This window comes from Drosophila miranda, chromosome 2 (genome assembly GCF_003369915.1).
Source record: "Drosophila miranda strain MSH22 chromosome 2, D.miranda_PacBio2.1, whole genome shotgun sequence".
NCBI lineage: Eukaryota > Metazoa > Arthropoda > Insecta > Diptera > Drosophilidae > Drosophila > Drosophila miranda.
The window spans coordinates 3,745,912-3,766,181 of record NC_046675.1 but is presented as its reverse complement, the minus strand read 5'-3'; the positions used below and the strand labels follow the sequence as shown (position 1 = coordinate 3,766,181).

General features: G+C 49.4%; 3 protein-coding genes and 1 long non-coding RNA gene across 7 annotated transcripts in view; 2 read left to right on the top strand and 2 right to left on the bottom strand.

Annotated features, from left to right (window-relative positions):
• Positions 1–875: 875 nt before the first annotated feature.
• Positions 876–6,076, top strand: LOC108155106 (heterogeneous nuclear ribonucleoprotein A1). 3 transcript variants are annotated; one of them, XM_017285739.2, is made up of 6 exons: positions 876–1,031; positions 1,174–1,648; positions 2,435–2,628; positions 2,699–3,008; positions 3,317–3,411; positions 5,742–6,076. In XM_017285739.2, the coding sequence occupies exons 1-5, from the start codon at positions 981–983 to the stop codon at positions 3,391–3,393; spliced, it is 1,107 nt and encodes a 368-aa protein (XP_017141228.1). In that variant the 5' UTR covers positions 876–980; the 3' UTR covers positions 3,394–3,411; positions 5,742–6,076. The 3 variants fall into 3 exon arrangements, with proteins under 3 accessions (XP_017141228.1, XP_017141227.1, XP_017141226.1); XM_017285738.2 differs by lacking the exon at positions 5,742–6,076 and adding an exon at positions 3,934–3,995; XM_017285737.2 differs by lacking the exons at positions 3,317–3,411; positions 5,742–6,076 and adding an exon at positions 3,934–5,283.
• On the bottom strand, positions 4,751–6,170 carry LOC117187343. The gene is made up of 2 exons (XR_004472051.1): positions 6,047–6,170; positions 4,751–5,986 (listed from the first exon to the last, which is right to left on the bottom strand). It is a non-coding gene; the product is annotated as an uncharacterized LOC117187343 (long non-coding RNA).
• Positions 6,171–6,449: 279 nt separating this feature from the next.
• On the top strand, positions 6,450–9,483 carry LOC108155105 (protein C12orf4 homolog). Its single transcript, XM_017285736.2, has 3 exons — positions 6,450–6,739; positions 6,799–8,107; positions 8,168–9,483. The coding sequence occupies exons 1-3, from the start codon at positions 6,559–6,561 to the stop codon at positions 8,292–8,294; spliced, it is 1,617 nt and encodes a 538-aa protein (XP_017141225.1). The 5' UTR covers positions 6,450–6,558; the 3' UTR covers positions 8,295–9,483.
• LOC108155104 (ankyrin repeat domain-containing protein 50) overlaps positions 8,763–20,270 on the bottom strand; it is a 36,019-nt gene continuing 24,511 nt past the window's right edge. The window contains exons 2-6 of one of the 2 annotated variants that reach the window (XM_017285735.2): positions 11,071–16,551; positions 10,682–10,992; positions 10,435–10,612; positions 10,117–10,375; positions 8,763–10,047 (exon numbers count right to left, since the gene is read on the bottom strand). In XM_017285735.2, the coding sequence (XP_017141224.1) occupies positions 9,864–10,047; positions 10,117–10,375; positions 10,435–10,612; positions 10,682–10,992; positions 11,071–16,459 (6,321 nt within the window). In that variant the 5' untranslated portion in view covers positions 16,460–16,551 and the 3' untranslated portion in view covers positions 8,763–9,863. Of the gene's footprint in view, positions 10,048–10,116; positions 10,376–10,434; positions 10,616–10,681; positions 10,993–11,070; positions 16,552–20,270 lie in introns of both variants that reach the window. The other variant, XM_017285734.2, reaches the window with a different exon arrangement.

Below are 20,270 nucleotides of genomic sequence, written 5' to 3'. Positions count from 1 at the left end.
ATCGGGAACGAGATGGTCATGTTCAGGAGCTGGAGCGATTCAAAATGTTTTTTGGATATAATTGGCCCTTGGATGGTATACCATTCAGGCTTGATTCAAATTGATATTCAAACGTAACGGCTGTGGTAATAAGGGTACAGAAACTTCTATAGCTTGTTTCATCCTTAACTTTTGTCTCCACCATCCGGGTATGGGGGTATGCTCCTTATCCGCAGATACAAGAAGCGGCAAGACAGCGCCCAGAAGGTAATGAAGAGTAATTGCTGAATACGAATGTCAAGTTCCCTATTTATACAGTTCGTTTGTTCTTGGAAGAAATTTTTTTAGACAAGATCCAATAAAAGCAAACATTTAGAATAAGCCAGATAAGTAGAAAATAGGTTACTTAATCGGATATAGTTATGTGGACGTGGCTAAATGTTCTATATAGCTGGTAATATTCGACGGAAGATCAAAAACGAGGAATATGTAAAATATAACTAGAATTCGTCAGTATATTTACGGTATATTTTTAAAATGAGGCGGTATGTTTCGGTATTTGTCTGAGGGTCGGACGGTATATCTTATCGATAAATCCGCGGTTACACTCACTAATTTTTTCAACTTTTGAACTTTTTCGTTTAAACCTTTTTTTACGCAAAATGCAATAAAAGCCAGTATAAAAAATACACCAGTTAAATAGAAAATTGATTCATCAATCGTATAAAATTATGTGGGCAGGGCTAAATGTTCCATATAGCTAGTAATATTCTACGGAATATCAAAAACGAGGAATATGTGTAATAGAACTTGAGTTCGTCAGTATATTTACGGTATATTTTTAAAATGTGACGGTATATTTTGTTATATTCCTGAGGTATATCTTATCGATAAATCCGCGGTCACACTTTTTTTCAACGCCGTCGCTTGTGTGAGTGAGCTGTGAATTTTTCGTGTAAATAAATATAAGTGGAGCATATTAAACGTTAAAAATAGTCGAAATGGGCGGCCATAACGATAATCAGAACGGAAACTCCAACGGCCACGATGATGTAAGTAGATATTTTCAGGAGTTGAGATTTTTCAGTGCGTGTCTCGGCGGACGCCATTTTGAAAATTACGCATGTGCCTCCAAGCGAGGGAGAGAGGTTATGTCTGACCGTGAAAAAATCAATAATTTGCCTATGTTCCTAGGATATTACCGAGCCGGAGCATATGCGTAAACTGTTCATTGGTGGTCTGGACTACCGCACCACCGATGATAACTTGAAGGCGCATTTCGAGAAATGGGGACAAATTGTCGATGTGGTGGTCATGAAGGATCCACGTACCAAGCGGTCGCGTGGTTTTGGCTTCATCACCTATTCGCACTCGACCATGATTGACGAGGCCCAGAAGGCCCGTCCGCACAAGATTGACGGACGTGTTGTCGAGCCCAAGCGTGCCGTGCCACGTCAGGATATTGATTCGCCCAATGCCGGGGCCACCGTCAAGAAGCTGTTTGTCGGCGCCCTCAAGGACGACCATGATGAGCAGAGTCTGCGCGACTACTTCCAGCACTTTGGCAGCATTGTGGACATCAATATTGTCATGGACAAGGAGACTGGCAAGAAGCGTGGCTTTGCCTTCGTTGAATTCGATGACTACGATCCCGTGGACAAAGTTGTGTGTAAGTAGAAAGGCATCTTTTCATTCTGTATACTAAGCAGCCGGCACACCCGGAAAATTTTCAATGTAAGGGCTGTTAGCCATCCACCCTGTATGTGAAGTTGATACACAACAGCCTCAAGCTAGAACAATCCACCCTCATCGTTACAATATCATCATCATTCCATATTCTTCACAGTCCCAGCTCCGCATAGCAATGTTCGATGTGTCTGTGCGGCGTTTCATGACTGTAAAATGAAAACCCAGCCCGTATTATATCATTGTTGCTGGTGCTTCCATGCATCAGCGATGAAAGAGTATTTGGCACACTATACCCATCACATACACTGTAAATGACCCTTTGAAACGCCAGAACCACCCTTCAAGGGTACACAGTACTGACAAACTGTCTGGCATGATCCCCACGCCTGAATAGTTTCCTTTTAAACGCTGTGAGATGAATGATAGCGTCGGCTAAGCTATGTTATGCGAATGTAAATCAAAAACTATTCTGTGTAACACGCAGCCTCGTTACACTCATATAAAATCTATCTCCATATGGTTCTTGATGTCCAATTAATACACAGTCCCAGCTCCGCATAGCAATGTTTGATGTGTCTGTGCGGCGTTTCATGACTGTAAAATGAAAACCCAGCCAGTATTATATCATTGTTGTTGGTGCTTGCGTGCATCAGCGATGAAAGAGTATTTGGCACACTGCTTCCCAGTTCTCGAATGCAGGATTGATTGCCTAATCAATTGCTAATCAAATACTAATTTGGGTTCACTCTCACTCGACTATTTTCAGTGCAAAAGCAACATCAGCTGAATGGCAAAATGGTGGACGTGAAGAAGGCCCTGCCCAAGCAGAACGAGATGGGAGGCGGCGGCGGCGGCGGTGGTGGGGGTCGCGGTCAGGGCGGTCGTGGGGGCGGAAGCCGTGGATCCAACATGGGCGGCGGTGGCGGCAGCTACGGCAATCAGAATGGCGGCGGTAATTGGGTAAGTGATTCGATTAAATCCACTTTCTAATTGCATTATAAATTGACTGACGTATGGATATTTTCTGCAGAATGGCGGCGGTAATTGGGGTGGTAACCGTGGGGGCAATGATAACTGGGGCGGCAACAGCAACTTTGGCGGCGGCGGCTATGGAGGCGGCGGCAACAGCGGCTGGGGAGGCAACAACATGGGTCCCTGGGACAATGGCAATGGCGGCAGCAGCTACGGTGGCGGCGGCTCCAATTGGGGCAACGGCGGTGGGGGCAACGATTTCGGCGGCTACCAACAGAGCTACAGCGGCGGTCCCCAGCGCGGCGGCAACTTCAACAACAACCGCATGCAGCCCTACCAAGGAGGCGGAAACTTCGGCAACAAAGCAGGTGAGAGAAATCGTACCGAATGAATCATGTTAAAACAAATAGACGCACTTGAGAGATTTACCACACAATACCCTGACACCTAACTGTTAGAACATCGATAGAGTTTGGCAGTTAGCTTTAAGAAAAACAAAAAAAATAAACACTATACTGTGAGATAAACGGACGTTGGCTTTCGCTATGTGATGCGAGTAGAGCCTCGTTACGATTTTAGTTGTATTTCGTGTAGTCCGTCTGGCGGATGAGATGATCAGCAAAGTAATTAGTGGAGAATGCTTACACGATCTTATGTGATCTGGGTTTTCTTTTAGGCGGTGGCAACCAAGGCAACTATGGCGGCAACAATCAGGGCTTCAATAGCGGTGGCGGCAACAGCCGCAGATATTGAGGGAGAATACCAGACGAGGTGAGACACCATTATCTGTTTACTTAGTTATGGCTTACGAAAGTAAAGTAAAGTAAAGTGAAGTAAAAGTCGGTCGATTAACAAGCAACCAACCAAGCAACCAACCAACAACTAATACTATCCAATCCATGGCCAATCAATCCATTAATCTTTCGTTTGATTCTACAAACGTGTATCTGTTCTTTTGTTTGTTTTTATCAACATAGCGAGTAGGCCTTTTAAATTATCGCCATTTCTTTGGTAGTTTGTAAAAGAATTTGGGACTGAAAACGCAAACCTGAAAACCAAGCAACATTTTGTTTTTCCTAAAACGAAACGAAACGAAACCACCAACCAAGCAATCAGCCAATCTATATGAACATTAATTAAGACTTGTATAGTATTTTTATTTTATTTTATAAACGTATTTAGCAAAGAAAACCAATACCAATACCATTACCATTACCAAAAACCAGCAATTAAGAATTCTCTTCGTATACAACCTGTTTTAAATAACGTTTCTCATTTATCGACATTTTATAGGTGATAAATTAGAAGTCGCTCAGTATAAACCCAAAAGTCACAGTCAAGTAAACGATACGCAATTCAATGAGTATGAAGAAGTATGAAGAAGTTTTCCGAGCACCACAAACCATACCAAAACATGACAGAGAAGAGAAGAGAGTAATCAGGATCAGTGCAGAGCAGAGAAGTGGATGAGGATGAGGCTGAGGAAAGGAGAGCAGAGCAGGAGAAGAGCAGTGCAGTTCAGAAAGAGAAAAGAATGAGATGAGATGAGAATGAGAGATCAGTGCAGCAGTACAAGTACAAGTACAGAGCAGAGCAGCAGTGTGTGTGCATCGATTGATTACAGAGGGCACAGATTGAATATCAGACAAGGCATTATTCAGAGAGAGTCGAATTGAGTCGAGTCGCACACACACAGCATGCACACACACAACAAGCAGAAGTACACGTACACAGCAGCTGGCCAGGATTCGATTCGATTCGATTCGATTCGCTTCGATTCACTAATGCTTATTGCACTTGATGATTGATTGATTACCTTCTATGAGACGCATCTAAACAATCCAATACCCCATAGAAATATATACTTACTTAAATTCAAACCATTTGTAGCAACAATGCAACAACAACAACAACAAGAACAACAACCAGTATAAGTAACATTGTAAATTAGATGAAAAGCGCGTACAAGCGAACATTTGTATATCCAATCCACACAATTTTTTACCATCTCTTTACCGTCTTTACCTTACCACCTTGTTACCGAGACCCCATAAGTGCAATCAGCTATGTAAAACTTCAAGGCGGCAGCCGAGAGGCCTCATTATTTGTACAATTTCGAGTATGTAGCAATCTGTGCTGTGGCCTGCCGCCAAACATTTCTGATAATCAGTGCGCAGAACACACACAAAACAAACTTATGAAAATATGTATTACATTTTACGACTTTCACTAGGCTTAAGTTGTCATAATCTTAAAAGAGTGCGGCGCGGCGCGGCGGCAATGGCAATCCATCCTTCACAGCTGCCCCTGCCGCACGCCGCCTTAGCGTTAATTCACGTGTACGATTACGAGTACCACACACCACATTCAGTTTCAAGCGAACTGCTGAACCGAACCGAACCCAACCTTAATCGTAACCCTAACCGTAACCGTAACCGTTCGGTGGAATATCTTAGCTTTCTTGTACGCATAAGTGACGACATGGAACTAACTTATCTCCAATGTTTAGTTTTAATCAAGCAACAATTAAATGTAATCTACCTTTTAGCAATCAGTCTGTATGCAGTTGTCGTCTGAGGTCAGCGCAATTATAATTAACGAAATTTTACACTTTAATGTAGCGAAATACAAGATTCGAAAATACATAAGTATATACAGCAAATGAATGATGTAAATTCGAAAAGAAAAAACCCAAAAAAAAACCAAACAAAAAAAATAATGTTTAGCTAAAGATTTTTGTAGTTTTTGTGTATATATTTGAAACGTTGTAGCAGAGCAGCAGCGCGTCAGCAGAGCGAAGCAGAGATCTATCTATCTGAGCAGAAGTGTAAGTCTGAGAGTTGGAAAGTTGGATTGAAGGAGATTTCGAGAGATTCGAGGAAGGAGAAGAAAGGCAAGCAGCCAGCAAATTGTTAACGTAGCGTTCGTTGTCGGGCGGGCCATTTCACATCTACTTCATTTACTGCGACTCTTCTTGCTATTCACTCTATTTCAATCTGGTTTCAATATTTCGTTCGTTTATCACAATTTCACGCTCTTCCCACCCTCCCTGTAACATCATGACATTTACAACTATGTATTATTGTAATTTTTGTTGCAAGTTGGCTGAAAAGTAATGCGAAGCGCTGAAAAGACGGCCGCCCGCGCTACTAAGCAGCCACGGACCATCTCCACCCTTTGTTTGCAATTCGATGATGGGGGATCCGGGATCCGGCCCATGGGGTAAGTCTCCTCCTTCCAAAACAGCACAAAAGTTGTAATTTTCAGATTGGCTTCTGGGAATGTTCGTTCAACGCGCAGCCTCAGGAGGAAGGGAAGCTGTACGAGTTCGTTCCCCTCGAGGTAGCTGAAAATATGACTCATTTTGTACGTATTTGAATATTTTTGTTTTGTTTTATTATTTTACCTTCCATAATAAAGAAGTACTGAAAACCAACTTGCACTTGTTTTAATATTATACACTTTTTGAATTTAAATAAAAAATGGCCTTTTCTCAACGTTGCGCCTTACAGCACATTTTGCTATTTTGCGGATGGTATATAATATACTTTTTCAATTTCATCAATCTGTTAAATTTTATTTTCAACGGTATATAGAAATCCAATAAAAGCGAGTATTTAAAATAAACCAGTCAATTCGAAAATATGTTCCCTAATTGGATAAAAATATGTGGGCATGGCTAAATGTTCTATATAGCTAGCAATATTCTACCGAAGATCAAAATCGTGGAATATGTATAATAGAACTTGAGTTCGTCAGTATATTTACGGTATATTTTTAAAATTGGACGGTATATTTTAACGATAGGTCCGCGGTCACACTGACGTGCAAAATCAGCTGTTAGCCGCTCTAATTTTGTTTTTCCGGGGGCGTAAATTGACAATTTAATGTTTTGAACGGCTTCGAACGCATTCCGACATGGACTCTACTGCCACACGTACTGTGACCTTTGTGTACAACTACAAGGACCATGAAAACAAAGACTGCGTAGCCCAGCTGGACATCAAATTCCCCTTCGATCAGGAGAATCTGGAGGAGTGTCTGACGCTGCTCCTCAACCAAATGGATCCCATGATGCGGTATCTGGGCGAGAACATTAGTAGGTATTCCACGAAATGCAGGCAGAATTTGGTGACAGATCCATGATCTCTGTTGTAGATTTGGAAAACCAGCTGCAGGACTTTGTCGACACTGAGCACCAAAAGTTCCTGGACGACTACGCTGAGAAGCTAATTGCACAGGCGGCCAACGAAGAGCTCGACTTGGAGGCCATTGTGCGGGACACAGACCGGCGGTATAAGGACGAGCTGCTGCAGTTTGCCGATCGTGTAGGCCCCAGGGACGAGGATATATTTGCGCAGAGTTTCCACCGGCTGGTGCACTCCTCTTCGTTGGAGGAAATCCTCAAACGGGAACGAGCCTACGCCAAAGTAATAGCAGGAATGACGGAGCACATGGACAGCGAGGTGGAGACGCTAAACACGAGCCAGCAGCAGGAGATGGACAGCCAGATCAATCAGCTGGACATAACCACCACCTCGGAGGACATCAACAACCTGCTGGCACAGCAGTACACCACCCAGAACTTTGTCCGCAAGCGCTACGAGTCGGAGCTGGAGGCGAAGATGGGTCACCAGAAGAACGAATACCGGGACTGGATCACGAGTCAAGTGAGCCAAATGTTTCAGGTCTCGCCGGTGGCCACGCCGCTGGGCAATCGCTCCTCGATGTTCGTGTCCCAGCAGCCGTCGATGGAGGAGAGCTTCACCATACATCTGGGCTCGCAGCTGAAGCACATGCACAACATCCGCATTCTCAGTGCCAACGTCACAGAGCTCTGCAGTCCCCTGCATGCCGAGGAGAGCTTAAATGGCCTGAACATGGCCCTAGGCCTCTATTCCAGCTCGCTGTGCGGTGTCGTCGTGCTGACGCCGTCTATTCAGGCCGAGGCCAACAAGAATATCATTAAGAACGCCAACAGATCCACAGAGTTTCACTTTGAGCAGATCGACGTTCAGCTGGAGAAGATCGAGAAGCAGATCCGCAGCCTCAGCACCACCGATTCGAACAGCACTCCGAGCACTGCCAGCAGCAACAGCAGTGCCGAGGGCAGCGCCACGCCCTCGCCCACCAAAAAGCACGTGCCCCGACTTAAAACAGGAGACTTCTTCATCACCAAGCACTCGAATCTGTCTCAATCCCATGTGATATTCCACCTGATCTCGGACGAGCCCATCAACAGTCCGAGCGAGATTAACTCCCGTCATCCGGTGATTTTGGGCCTGAGGAACATCCTGAAGACAGCCAGCAGACATGACATCACCACGCTGACGATACCGGCTCTCTTGCGCCACGAGATGAGTGAGGACATGACAGTGCAGTGGTGCATCAGGCGCGCGGAGCTGGTCTTCAAATGCGCCAAAGGATTCATGATTGAATCAGCGTCCTGGGGCGGCGCCGAGCTAAGGTCCGTGCTTTGTGTTAATCGATCGCCAGCCTCGCATTAATTGGTTTGTCCTTTTTGCAGCACTTTGCAATTGTTACTGCCGGATGACATATCGGAGAGCCTGTTCACCACGCTGGCGGGAATGGTGCCCAGCGTGTTTCATGTGGCCAATCCGAAGATACTGGTCGACACCAGCAGCAAGTCGTAGACTGCGTACGAGAGTACATTCCTCGAAGAACATTGAAGAAAAGACTACTTTAGTTTATTTGTATGAATATACAGTTTATTCAGATTCAGAGTTATATATTTATGTATATATATGTATGTATGTACCTATATATGCTTCGGTATTCGTCGCCACGCTCAAAAAGTTGTTTACTCGTAAATTTAACACACTCAGAATTCTTGTGTAAATGTTCCTGTATCAATTTTTGTCAATAATTCAATTGCAACCTTTTGTTTTTTGTTTCTCAATTTCCAAACTACAACACTACTGCTCGTACAATGTGTAAGTACATATGTGTGTAGGCATATAGTATATATATGCAGCTATGTGTTAGGTATAGGTATCATGTGTATATTACTTCCAAATGGTTTTTATCCTTTATCTTTGGTTTCTTAGACCTCTCCCCATCTATCGCTGATGCATTGTCTGCCCGTGTGTGTTGTGTGTGTGTAAGTCTGTTCGGTTATCTTTAATGATTATTATAATACGGTGTTTCACTGAATAACTCTGTTCTGTAACTTGTAAATATGCATTTTTGAAATATATATGTATATATATATAATATGTATTTATATCTAAACAACTGTGTTCTGCGGTATATTACTATATTTGAAGGTTCTTCGTTAACAATTAATTAGGTTTCCATCGTCAATGCTGTGTTCTGTTGTGTGTTCGCTGTTTAACTTTTGTGGTTTATTTGGTGTTTAGCCAAGTACGTTGTCTGCGGTGTGTATCGTTATTATTTCGCTGCTTTGCAGTAATGGGAGTAGAGGCTCAGAAAATAGTATTCCATAGAGGGTATTCCATAATGCGTATTTTGTTTGTTCGTTCGGCTTACGAGGGGTTTGGTTTACATAAAATTAGTGACGAGTGTTTTAGGTACAGGAACGGACCGCATTGAGTGTTTTTCTTTTGTCTGCGAGCGAATATCGCTTGGGTTGTGGGCTTCAAGGAATTGACATAAGCAGCATAAATCATCAGTGTTTAAATAAATTACATGGCTATAGCCGTTTGCCGTTTGCTTATAGATGAGCATTGGAGCCCCACAATCCTGGGGCTTGATACAGCGTAAATTATATTAAACTCGAACTATAATTTATTGCTTCTGTTTGTTAATTTTAATAAATACTTTAAAATTACATCCTGAGCACAGGGCTGTGCTCCGCCAGTATACATTCGTGTCGTGGTGTTGTGTCTCTATTTGAATTTGAATTTCGATTGATTTCTTGCCTACATTGAAGAAAAAAGTCCACTACGAGTTACAAGTTGCATGCCAAAAGGGTGGTTATGATGAAATATCGTATTCTATATATTGTATGTAAGGTTCTTTAGCTTGATACTCGGCGCATGCCTTAGACTACGTTCTGTATGGATAGTATATGCCTACATATATTTTAGTTAAATCAGAATACAGATTAAAAGTTTACTAAAATTGAAACTATCACAAAAAAACCAAATACTTTATCAAAAGTACGATACAAATGAAATAAATTAGAATTATAACTTTGAAGATTGAGTATGTTCGTCCGGCTTGGAGGACTGCTTCCCCCATTACATTTGGCTCTCCTTGCGCCACTGGAAGGTGCCCGACTTGACGCCAATGCTGGAGGAGCCCTGGTTGCTGCTGGAGGAGAGTATGTTGTTGGTGCGTCGGATGAGCTGGGAGGCGGCATCGAAGCGGCTGCGTATGAGCCTCATTGCCGGATTGCTGGACACACCACTGCGCTTACTTTTGCTGTTTTCGGGAGACACAAAAAGGATTAGTTTTCGTTGTTGAGGATTGCTTGAACGTCCCTTGACTTACCTAGAGGAACTGGGCTGGTTTTCCTTGAGATTTCCCAGTATTATGCGCATGTGCGTGTCTCGGGCAAAATGATTGTCCGGCAGGGAGGCCTTGGCTGCGCCACTGCTCGTGCCGGCTCTGTCGTCATCCACGAATGCATTCAGCCCCGGCAGCTGGCCGGGAGAGCTCAGTTCGCTGCTGGGCGAATGCGGTGGCGTGGCATACAGCGGCGACATGCACTCCATGTCGTACATGTCCGCCTCATTGGTCATATTGGAAGCTATTCGCAGATTAAAGAATGAAATTCGTTTGTGGTTTCTGTGGTTCTGATATTCTTACCGAGCTGATGCTCGCTGAGATCGGGCAGCATCTGTGAATGCCGCTGGCCACCGCCGCCGCCGCCTCCGCCACTGGACTTGTGACCCGATCCAGAGGCATGCTTCGAATTGACCATCAGATTGTTCCGCGAGCTCAGTTTGCTCTGTCGCTGCAATTGCTGTGTGAAGGTAAGCGGCGCCTGCTGCAACGAACAAAACCCATGAGATTCGAAGGCCGATCGCCGATGGGCCACGTGGCCTGTACTCACATCATTGCTGCTGCCCGTGGACTGACTAGAGATGACGCTCTTGCGCTTGTGCAAACTGCTCGTGTCCGACTGCATGGTGTTCTGGTAGAAGTTGTTCGAGCTGTGCGTGGAACTGGAGGCGTTGAGCACGTGCAGCTGGCTGCCGTTGTGCACCGTCGCCGTGGTGGCCGCCGAGCAGACCGACGAGGCGGAAGCGTGGGCCGGATAGGGGGCCAGGTTCTGGTGCAGGGGCAGTGCCGGCGGCTGGTCCGGGGAGCGCAGCATGCTGGCGTGGGCATGGAACTTGGGTTCGTTGGGATTACTAGCATCGTCTAGGGGTGGTAGGGAGAGGTGGAGAGGGGCAAAGCATTAGTAACAGAGCACAAGGATGCTCCTGCGTTTGGTCTTACTTTTGGTGTAGCTCTCGAAGATCTTGAGGATGCTGGTGCGACTCGACTTGGCCGCCAGCTTGATCGGCGTGCGTCCGCAGTGGTCCGACTTGTACGGATTGGCGCCGAACTGCAGTAGAGCGATCACGCACTTCTCGTGCCCCTCCTGGGCGGAGATGCCCAGGGCGGTGGCCCCCTGCTTGCAGGCGTGATCCGCCAGGGCGCCGTAGTAGAGGAGGATGCCCATCACGTCGTGGTTGCCCTGCCAGGCGCACGAGTGCAGGGGCGAGCGCGCCTCCAGGTCCATGGAGTTGACATCGGCCCCGGCCTCGATCAGGGTCTTGACCATGTCCGCGTGCCCCTGCCAGGAGGCCACGTGGAGGGCCGTGCGGCCCTCGCTGTCCGGAATGTTCACATCCACATTGGTCATGTCCAGCAGGTACTTGACGATCTCCAGCTTGTTCTCCAGCGCCAGGATGTACAGCGTGGTGCGCGAGTCGGCGTCCTTCGAGTTGACGTCGCAGCAGAACTTGAGCAGAAACTCCACCGTCTCCATGTGCCCCTCGAGGCAGGCCAGCCGGAAGGCGGTCTTGCCGTCGTGCGCCTTCTGGTCGACAAAGCTGGAGTGGATGTCCAGCAGGGCCTGGACGCAGTTGAGGCGCCCCTCCTGGGCGGCCAGGTGGAGGGCCGTCTTGCCCTCGTTGTCGCACTCGTCGATCTTCGCCCCCGACTCGAGCAGCTGCATGCAAACCTCGTGGAAGCCCTCGAAGGCGGCGTAGTGGAGCGGCGTCCAGCCCGCGTTGTCGCGATGCGTCTCGTCGAGGCCGCGGTCCAGCAGCTGCCGCACCGTCTCCACGTTCCCCTGGGCGGCCCCAATGCTCAGCACCGTGCGGCCCTCGGAGTCCATGCAGTCGATGCCGCATCCCCAGAACAGCAGCAGCTTCACCACCGTGGCATGCCCCGCCGTGCAGGCGGCCCACAGGGGCGTGCGTCCCATGAAGTCGGCCAGGTCCGGGTCGGCGCCGTTCTCCAGCAGCAGCTCACAGACCTCGGCGTTGCCCTCGAAGGAGCTGACCAGCAGCGGCGACATGCCGTCGTTGTCCAGCTGATCCGTGTTCGCCCCGTGGTCCAGCAGCGTGGAGATCACCTTGCTGTAGCCCGAGGAGCCGCACAGGGCGGCCACGCACAGAGCACTGCGTCCGTCCAGATCCAGGTGGTTGACATTCGCCCCGTTTTCGAGGAGGATCTCCACGATGTCGTAGTGGCCCATGTAGGAGGCGGCAATCAGGGACGTGCGACCCTGTCGATCCACCGAGTTCACATCCGCTCCCGACTCGATCAGCAGCTTGAGGATGTCCTCGTGACCGCTCCAGGCGGCGGCCCTCAGAGCAGTGCGTCCCTCCTTGTCGGCCAGATCTATCTTGCAGGCCGGCTGGGAGATCAGAAGCCGCACCACGTCGCTGTGGCCGCCCCAGGAGGCGGACCGCAACGGGGTCCAGCCATCGCGATCCGCATGGTTGACGTCGACGCGCTTCATCCTGCCTGTGCCGTCGTTGCAGGGCTGCGAGAAGCTCAGGAGGAGCTTCACCACCTCCAGGTGGCCGTTCCTGGCGGCGATATTGAGCGCCGTCTGGCCATTGTAGTCCTCGATCTCCAGGTCTATGGGACTCTTGCAGGCGTTGAGGGCCCGCTCCAGCAGCTGGTGGTTGCCGTCGTTGGCCAGGATGTGGATCAGGGCCTTGCCCTTGTGCAGTTCGATGTGGTGCGAGTCGGAGAGCTGGTGCAGCGTGCTGGACGCGTTGTCGTCCTGGCTCTCGTGCGGCGGCTCGCTGTGCTCCGAGGGGCTGCCCGCCCGCTGGGTCTCCAGCAGGCAGCTCTTCTCGCTGGAGAGCAGCAGGTCGGCCAGCTCGAAGTCGATGTTCTGCGACTTCTCCGACAGCTCGGGCGACATCAGCGAGGACTCGCAGGAGTTCTGCGCCTCGGCGTTGTTGATGCCCGTCTCGATGAGCAGCTTCAGCATCTTGGCGTCCGTCGGCAGGCTGGGCTTGAAGAAGTCGCACAGGAACTGGGCGAACGGCTCGCTCAGGTCGTTGGCCAGGAACCGCTCGAGCATGGCGCGGGTCTTGGGCAGGAAGTTGCCGTCGTACTTGAAGTCGTGCTCGCACTGGGCGCAGCAGTTCATCGGGTTCGTGTAGAAGCAGTCGCTCAGGTTGAGCCGCGACTCCAGCAGCATCAGAATGAGGTCCATGTCCACGTGGCGGCTGGCCAGGCACTCGCCCGCCTTGATCAGATGGTAGGCGAAGCGGCGCACCGTGTTGGCGCACAAGGTGTCGGCCACCAGCAGGTAGTACATGGAGATCATCACGTGGCCCTCGTTGACGTCGCAGATGAACTTCTTGGTGGCGAACTTGACGTCCACCAGCCAGTCGGCGAACGAGTTGTGGAATATCTTGAGGCGCTGGGCGTTCGCGTCGTAGGCGAGGATGTTGCGCATCAGCTGGAGCCGCTTCTCGAACTCCTGGCAGTCGATCGCGTAGTTGTGGGTGCGCAGGCAGTTGAACAGGAAGAGCTTGTCCACGTAGCCGGAGGAGGCCAGCAGGACGTTGAGCAGCGGCCGGATCTTCATGTACTGCTTCTTGTTGAAGGACTTCTGGCAGATGTACAAGTACAGGCCGTTCAGGGTGCACGGGATCAGCTTGATCTCCCGGAAGCTGAAGAAGTTGTCCTTGATGCCGTGCAGCACCTTCTCCAAGTAGAGGATGCAGCCGTTCGACTTGATGTACAGCTGGTGGAGCGACTCGATGATCTCCTTGGTCAGCATGATGCTGTCCTTGAAGTCCGAGTTCAGCCGGTTGATGATGTACTCCTGCACGTCCTTGACCACGTGCGACTTGCGCAGGTCGTCCAGCGTGATCTTCTTGAAGCCCGTGAACATCCTGGTGATCTGCTTGGTCTGCTTCTTGGTGGTGCACACGAGGAACAGCCACTTGGGGAACAGGTGGATGTGGTTCGACAGCAGCTCCGCCACGTTGCGGCTCTTGTGGACGGCCGCGTTGCAGCGTCCGCCCTTCAGAGTGGAGATCAGGTGGCCCTCGTTGATGTAGTTCTCGTCGATCGAGTCGATCAGCAGCAGCAGCGCCGTCTTCGGCGGCGTCAGCTCGAGCAGCGGGAAGAGCAGCGCCTTCTTGAAGCACTCGTCGGGGTTCGTCTCGATGTTGTCCACGCTGAGGCACTCGAGGATCTCCGGATTGGAGAGCAGCAGCTCGTAGTACCCGTCCGCGATGATGGTGCGGCAGCTCTTGGTCCTCGGCAACGGCGGCGGCAGTGTGTTCGTGTGCTTCCTGGGCTTCTCGGCGAGCGCTGGCGGTGCCTGGCGCTCCTCCTTCTCCTGCTCCTCCTCCCGTTTGCCATTCACCGGGCCGTTCTCTGTGAAATCAATGAGCGGCTTGGCCGCCTCAGCCTCTGCCGTCTCCTGCTCCTTGCCGGGCGTCAAGTCCTTGTCCGCCTCCGGCTTGTCCTCCTCCTCGTTGTTGGCCCCCGCCTTGTCCTCCTTGATGGCCGCCTCGATTTCGCTCTTCTCCTGCTCTGTGCCGAGATCGGCTATGTCCTCGCCGCCGCCCTGCTGGATCGCCTGGCCGCCGGCCGTGCCACCGCCGTTGCTGATGATCGCCAGCTTCGAGGGGGAGAGCACGCCGCTGCCCAATCTTCCCCGTTTGATGGGGATCTTGGACTTGGTTTTGCTGGGACTGGCACCGACTGGCCGACTGGCAGGTGGCTCCTTCAGCTCCTTCTCGCTGCCCATGTCCTTGTCCTGCTCGCCGCGCTCCCTGCCGTGCTTCGGCGGATGCGTGCCGTAGCTGTTGGCGGCCTGCTGATCGTCCGGCTGGTCCGGCAGCGGAGCCGGCTCCGATTGCTGGCGGGTCAGACAGCTCTTGGCCGCCTTGTTGATGGTGGAGGTGCGCTGCGACTGGAAGTGTCCCGAGTCCAGGGCCTGGGGGGCGTCGCAGTCGCCGGCCCCGCGCTTCAGCTCCTCGATGAGCAGCTCCTCGGCATTCGCGCTGAGGCTGATGTTGTTCATGGCCTCGTCCAGCTTGAACTCCTGCTGCTGGGCCTCCTCGCGCAGGAAGGAGAAGCCCTCGTCGATGATCCGCTGGCTGTCGTCGCGGCTGATCAGCGAGGCGTGGCTCAGGAGCTGCAGGACGATCTTGCGCATGAACAGCGAGAGGCTGTGGCACTCCGGGTTCTGGGACTCGATCAGGTAGCAGGCCAGCAGCTTCCTGTTGAGGATGCCCTTCGTGCCGGAGTTGCCCTTCATGATGGCCTGGCAGATGGAGGTCTTGCCGGAGCCGTTCGAGCCCAGGACCAGGCACCCGTTGTAGCTGGAGCTGGAGATGGCCGCCGCCTTGGCCCGCGCCGAGACATAGCCGGAGGAGGAGGCCGCTGCCCCGCCCAGGGCACCGCCCACCGGCACGGGCGGCTTCTTGCCCGCCGTCCGCTGCTCCAGGCACAGGGCGATCTTCTTCAGGACCCACTCGCGATGGATGTAGACGGTGCTCACGATGCGGCTGTTCGACTCCAGGCCGCTGCTGTGCATCAGCCCGTTGACCTCCTTGTCCGGCGAGACCTTGCGCTGCATCAGCGCCTCCAGATTGCCGTCGGTGTCCTCCTTGGCGCCGCCCGCCGCCTCCTGGCCGTCCTCCTCGGGCGCCGAGCCGCCGTTCGTGTCGCCGTTCGAGTGCTGGGCCACCTCCTGGGGGAAGTTCTGCTGCACCAGATTGGCGAAGTGCTCCTCGCGCGCCAGGTTCGAGAAGCTGGCGTTGGGGCAGTCCCGCCCGCTGATCTCCAGCTTCTTCTGCAGCTGCGTGGTGTCCTTCAGGAAGTTGAGTATCCGCCGGTCCTCCAGCTGCTGGTTGGCTGTGGCTGTGGCTGTGCCCGTGCCCGTGCCGCCGCCCAAGTGCTGGTTGCTGTACTTGGAGCCGCCCACCAGGGCGCTGGTCGAGGCACAGCCGACCACCCCATCGCCCTCGGCGTCGTCCTCGTCGGCATCCAGGTCTGTGACCTGCACAGCGTTCCCATTGCGGGCGCTGGCCAGGCGATTCGAGTCCCGGTAGTTGGAGAGCTTCGCCTCGGCAGCAGTCGTGTGGCGACTCCGCTCGCCGCTCTTGTAGCGATCCGACTTTCGCAGTGGCGTGGCATACAGCATCTCCTTGCCACCGCCACCGCCCCCGCCGGAGGAGGCCTTGTGGTTCGCCGGCGTGGAGTTGCAGTTGCCTATGGAGTTGGCATTTGGATTGACGATGCTGGAGGCCTGCTGATGGATCTTCCGCACGGACTCGTTGTACATCGCCTGACAGGGCAGATTTTCATAGATGTCATTGCGCAGATTATCGTTATCCGTGTGCTTAGACATTGCTGCTGTTTCTGTTTCTGCCGAAGAGCTGATTCCAGCTGTATCTGTATCTGTATCTGGAGGATGCCGGTAATCCGTTTGCTGTCTGCTGGCTGCGAAAGAGGAGGTTAGTAATCTGCTTAGCCATCATTCAAATACCAATACCATGAAAATTCACTGGCATCGTACGTCTATCCCATGCCACTAATCGAATCATATTTGAGTCGAATAAACGTGTATTATTCGGGTGATAATTTGTTTAAATTGTTTAAATATTTCATAAATATTGGGGATCATATAGAATTTGTTTACCTTTTTTTTTACTAAAGGCTGAGTATAAAATAATAATGCAATTTGTTGTTTGCTGTTAATTTTGGAGCAACTTTTAAAAAAAGTCACAGGAAAAAATTATGATGATTAAGAAAAAAAATATTAAAAATAATTTTTAAAAAAGTAAAAAAAAATATAAATAAATATAAGTAATTTATTTATTTTTAATAATACATATTGTTGTTTGCTATTACTTTTGGAGCAACTTAAAAAAAAAGTCTAGAGAAAATATTATGATGACTTAAAAAAAAAACAACAAAAATAAGTTAAAAAAAAAAACAAAACAAAAAACGTGTTATCAAAATATAACATTCTGCTGGACTTTGCTACCTTTTCACATAGTTCTAGATCTAAAATATTACGACAATACTGCTGTGCCTTCGTTGGGGCAGAGAAAGCCAAAAAAAATAATGAAAAGACGTAAAAAATAATAAAATTACAAGTTTATCATCTCACTCTCTGGATGCGCCCTCTCTACTGCTCTCATTGCTCCGAAAAAGTGTCCAAGAGAATGTCTGAGAGCCCGAAAAACCAAATACATGTCGTGAGCATGATTAATTAATTAATGATCGACTCGAGAGATGCGTCCATAGGGGTAGCTGTTTTTGCTGTTGTTGGACTACTTTTAAAACTACTTCAGAAACATTGAAAATATCATGGAGGAAGAAACTCTCAACCTTCAAACTCTGAACCATCTTTAAGCTCTCTTACAACAAAACCAAATGGAGATCTTAACGATCTGAGACTCTGTTTACGATAAGCATCGCCATCTCCCTCCTTAGTGGCATTATGCCTTGAAGATAGCGCAAATTACCTTTTCTGCTGGCGTCTATGCTGGGCTTTTAGTGGGCCATTACTTGAACTTAAATAGCACTTTCCTTTTACCATTTTTTCGCTTTTCGTTTTTTATACGACTTTTTTTTAGCATCCTGCAAAACAATTGACCTGATTTCTGTACATTTTTAACCCTTTGGCAGCAGGCTCCTCCCCAGGCATTCACCCCACCACCACACACACACACACACACACGCACACACACATACACACACACACATAGACACACTCATGCATACAACATGTCATCAGTTTTTTTTTTTTCTGTCCTGCGCTTGTCCTTACGCGCAGTATCTTTTGTTCTCGGGTTTTACCATGCCATACCATAGAATATCTCTAAGCTTACGAATGTACGAGTACGAATAAGCGTACGAATACGAGTGTGTGTCCTGAGGAGGATGACTAGGGTGTGGAGGCAGGGAGGCCGGGGCACGGCTTTGCGGTGCACCAAGCGAAAAATATGTTCCACAAAGGAAGCTGCAGGGCAAATACTTGAGCGGAGGTTCCAATAGTTTCCATCTATCAACCAAATCTCCTTCTTATGCCTCAGTTCCATGTGCTCATGAGATTCTAGCTCACGTTAACGTGTGACTGTCCATTGCCATTCACTCGGGGGAGAACAAGAATCATCAGCTGATTATGTCTGCAGGCAATCCTCACATTTGCTGGCTATATTTTGTCGCATAACACTACAAATTTCTGTTCTACGAACCCCTTGAGGCGAATGGTCTCTGTTTGTGGCATTCGGAGCGTATATGTCCGTTCGCTTATGGGACATTTGTACAGCGCATTTTTCTACGAATGTTTCCTTTTAGAAGCCACTACCTTAAATTCTCATTACACCCGATTTCCATCATATTTCGAGATATATCCTCTAGGATTTCAGAGCTCTCTCAACCATGAAACCAGGAACCAGGAAAAACCTACACTTTTCCTTTATTTCGCTCAGTGTAAGTGACTTGCCTCTGTGTAAATAATGTCTTTCATGCCACAAAGTTTTTATTTTAAACTTCAATTTAGCCGTTGAGTCTTGTCTGAGGAAGCAATGGATGGTTGCTGGAGGAGTGCTGGATGGGTGCTGGATGGGTGCTGGATGGGGGCTGGGTGGCATGGCGCATAGGATGTAATGTAATGGGACTTTTGTAGGTGGCAACGAGCAACGACCAACGGCAATGTAACTAATGATACATACATCCCTTCCTGCACGGCACGGCGCAGCACGGCACGGCACGGCACTCTCTTGTTGTCCAACTTTCGCCATAGAAATGGAGCAAATTCAGCACGTTCTGTGCACTCCAACGAGATAAAAAATCGTCGCAAGTGAAATGAATGATTTACGTCTGCAACCTGACGACGGCTGCAGCCGGACCGCAGCGGAAGGGTGATGCGAGGCGGGAAGGCAGGACTGTGTGGCAGATTACCATAATGTTGGCCCAGTCAGCTGTAAAATCCATTGATTGAGCGTGTGACAGCCACCCGGACAGCCACCCGGACATCCTCCATCAGAAGAAAGTCAAATGGAACCCAGCCCCCGGTCTGGTGTGGTCTGGGAGGCGACACATCAACTTCCTGACCCGCGACGCGTCCTCCGCTGTGGCCGCTTAAACGTAATTATTGAATGGATGGATCCTGGGATGCACGCCACATGGAGGCAGCAACCGCCACCTCCAACGTTATTTGGTCGCTCCAACAATGGAGCACGTACACAGTGGGTTTTGGTTGTGGTTGTGGTTCGTCTTCTGGTTCTGGTTCTGGTTTGCATTCAAGTATCCTGCAATTTGCACGTTTCTCTCTCGATTCTCTGTCCTTTATGAGGCCAAATTGATTTGCGATTGTAATGGAAATGGAAATGGGAATCGGAAGGGTACGGAGACTGGCTCTGATTTGGGGAGTTTTAAAGACTTTCCAGCACAGAAAGTGTGCCTGCTAATTATGCAAGTTTTAATGGCAGAAGTGCGTGTCTTACAATCGAGGGGCAGTCGTTCGAGTGCCATTTCCACAGCAGTTTTCCCCCTCCCCCCGGTGTGGCTCTCCTCAATTAATTTGCAGCGATTTTCTTGTAGTTTTGTAAAGTTTAATTAGATGCCCCCCTGCAGCAATTACGCTAATTAAACACGGACTGCTAATCACGCATTGTAATTGGCCAGAGAAATTCGCAGCCCCGAGGCATCGAATGGCAGATGGACAGAATCGGGACAGGGCATCGATCAGCATTTCAACAAATTGCCAGCAAAGATTTAATTAATAAAGGAACTCGATTTACACACAAAGTGCCCCGTATTATTTATGTGGAAATTTCATTAAAAATCCGCATGGGGGCCACACACACACAGACACATCTGTGGCTGCCTATCTGCGTCTGTTTCTGTCTGCCACTGGCAGCTGCATGAACTTGAGCAATATGCGGCGTGGGAATATTTTGCCAAATGCCAGGCACCCCCCCACACAGTAAAAGAAAACATGTAAATTTTTCGACAGGATAGAGAGAAAGAGAGGGAGAGAGAGAGAGAGCTGGATGCTGGAGCTGTGATTTCTGCCAGCAGGAAGGACCAAGATAGACCGCACCGCACCGCAAGTAAAAGGATGTTAGTGGTCCTCGGATGTGGCATGGGGCGGATGTAATTGAAATGTTGCACCCACAGACAGGGCGTTTACATCTGCCGCTTGT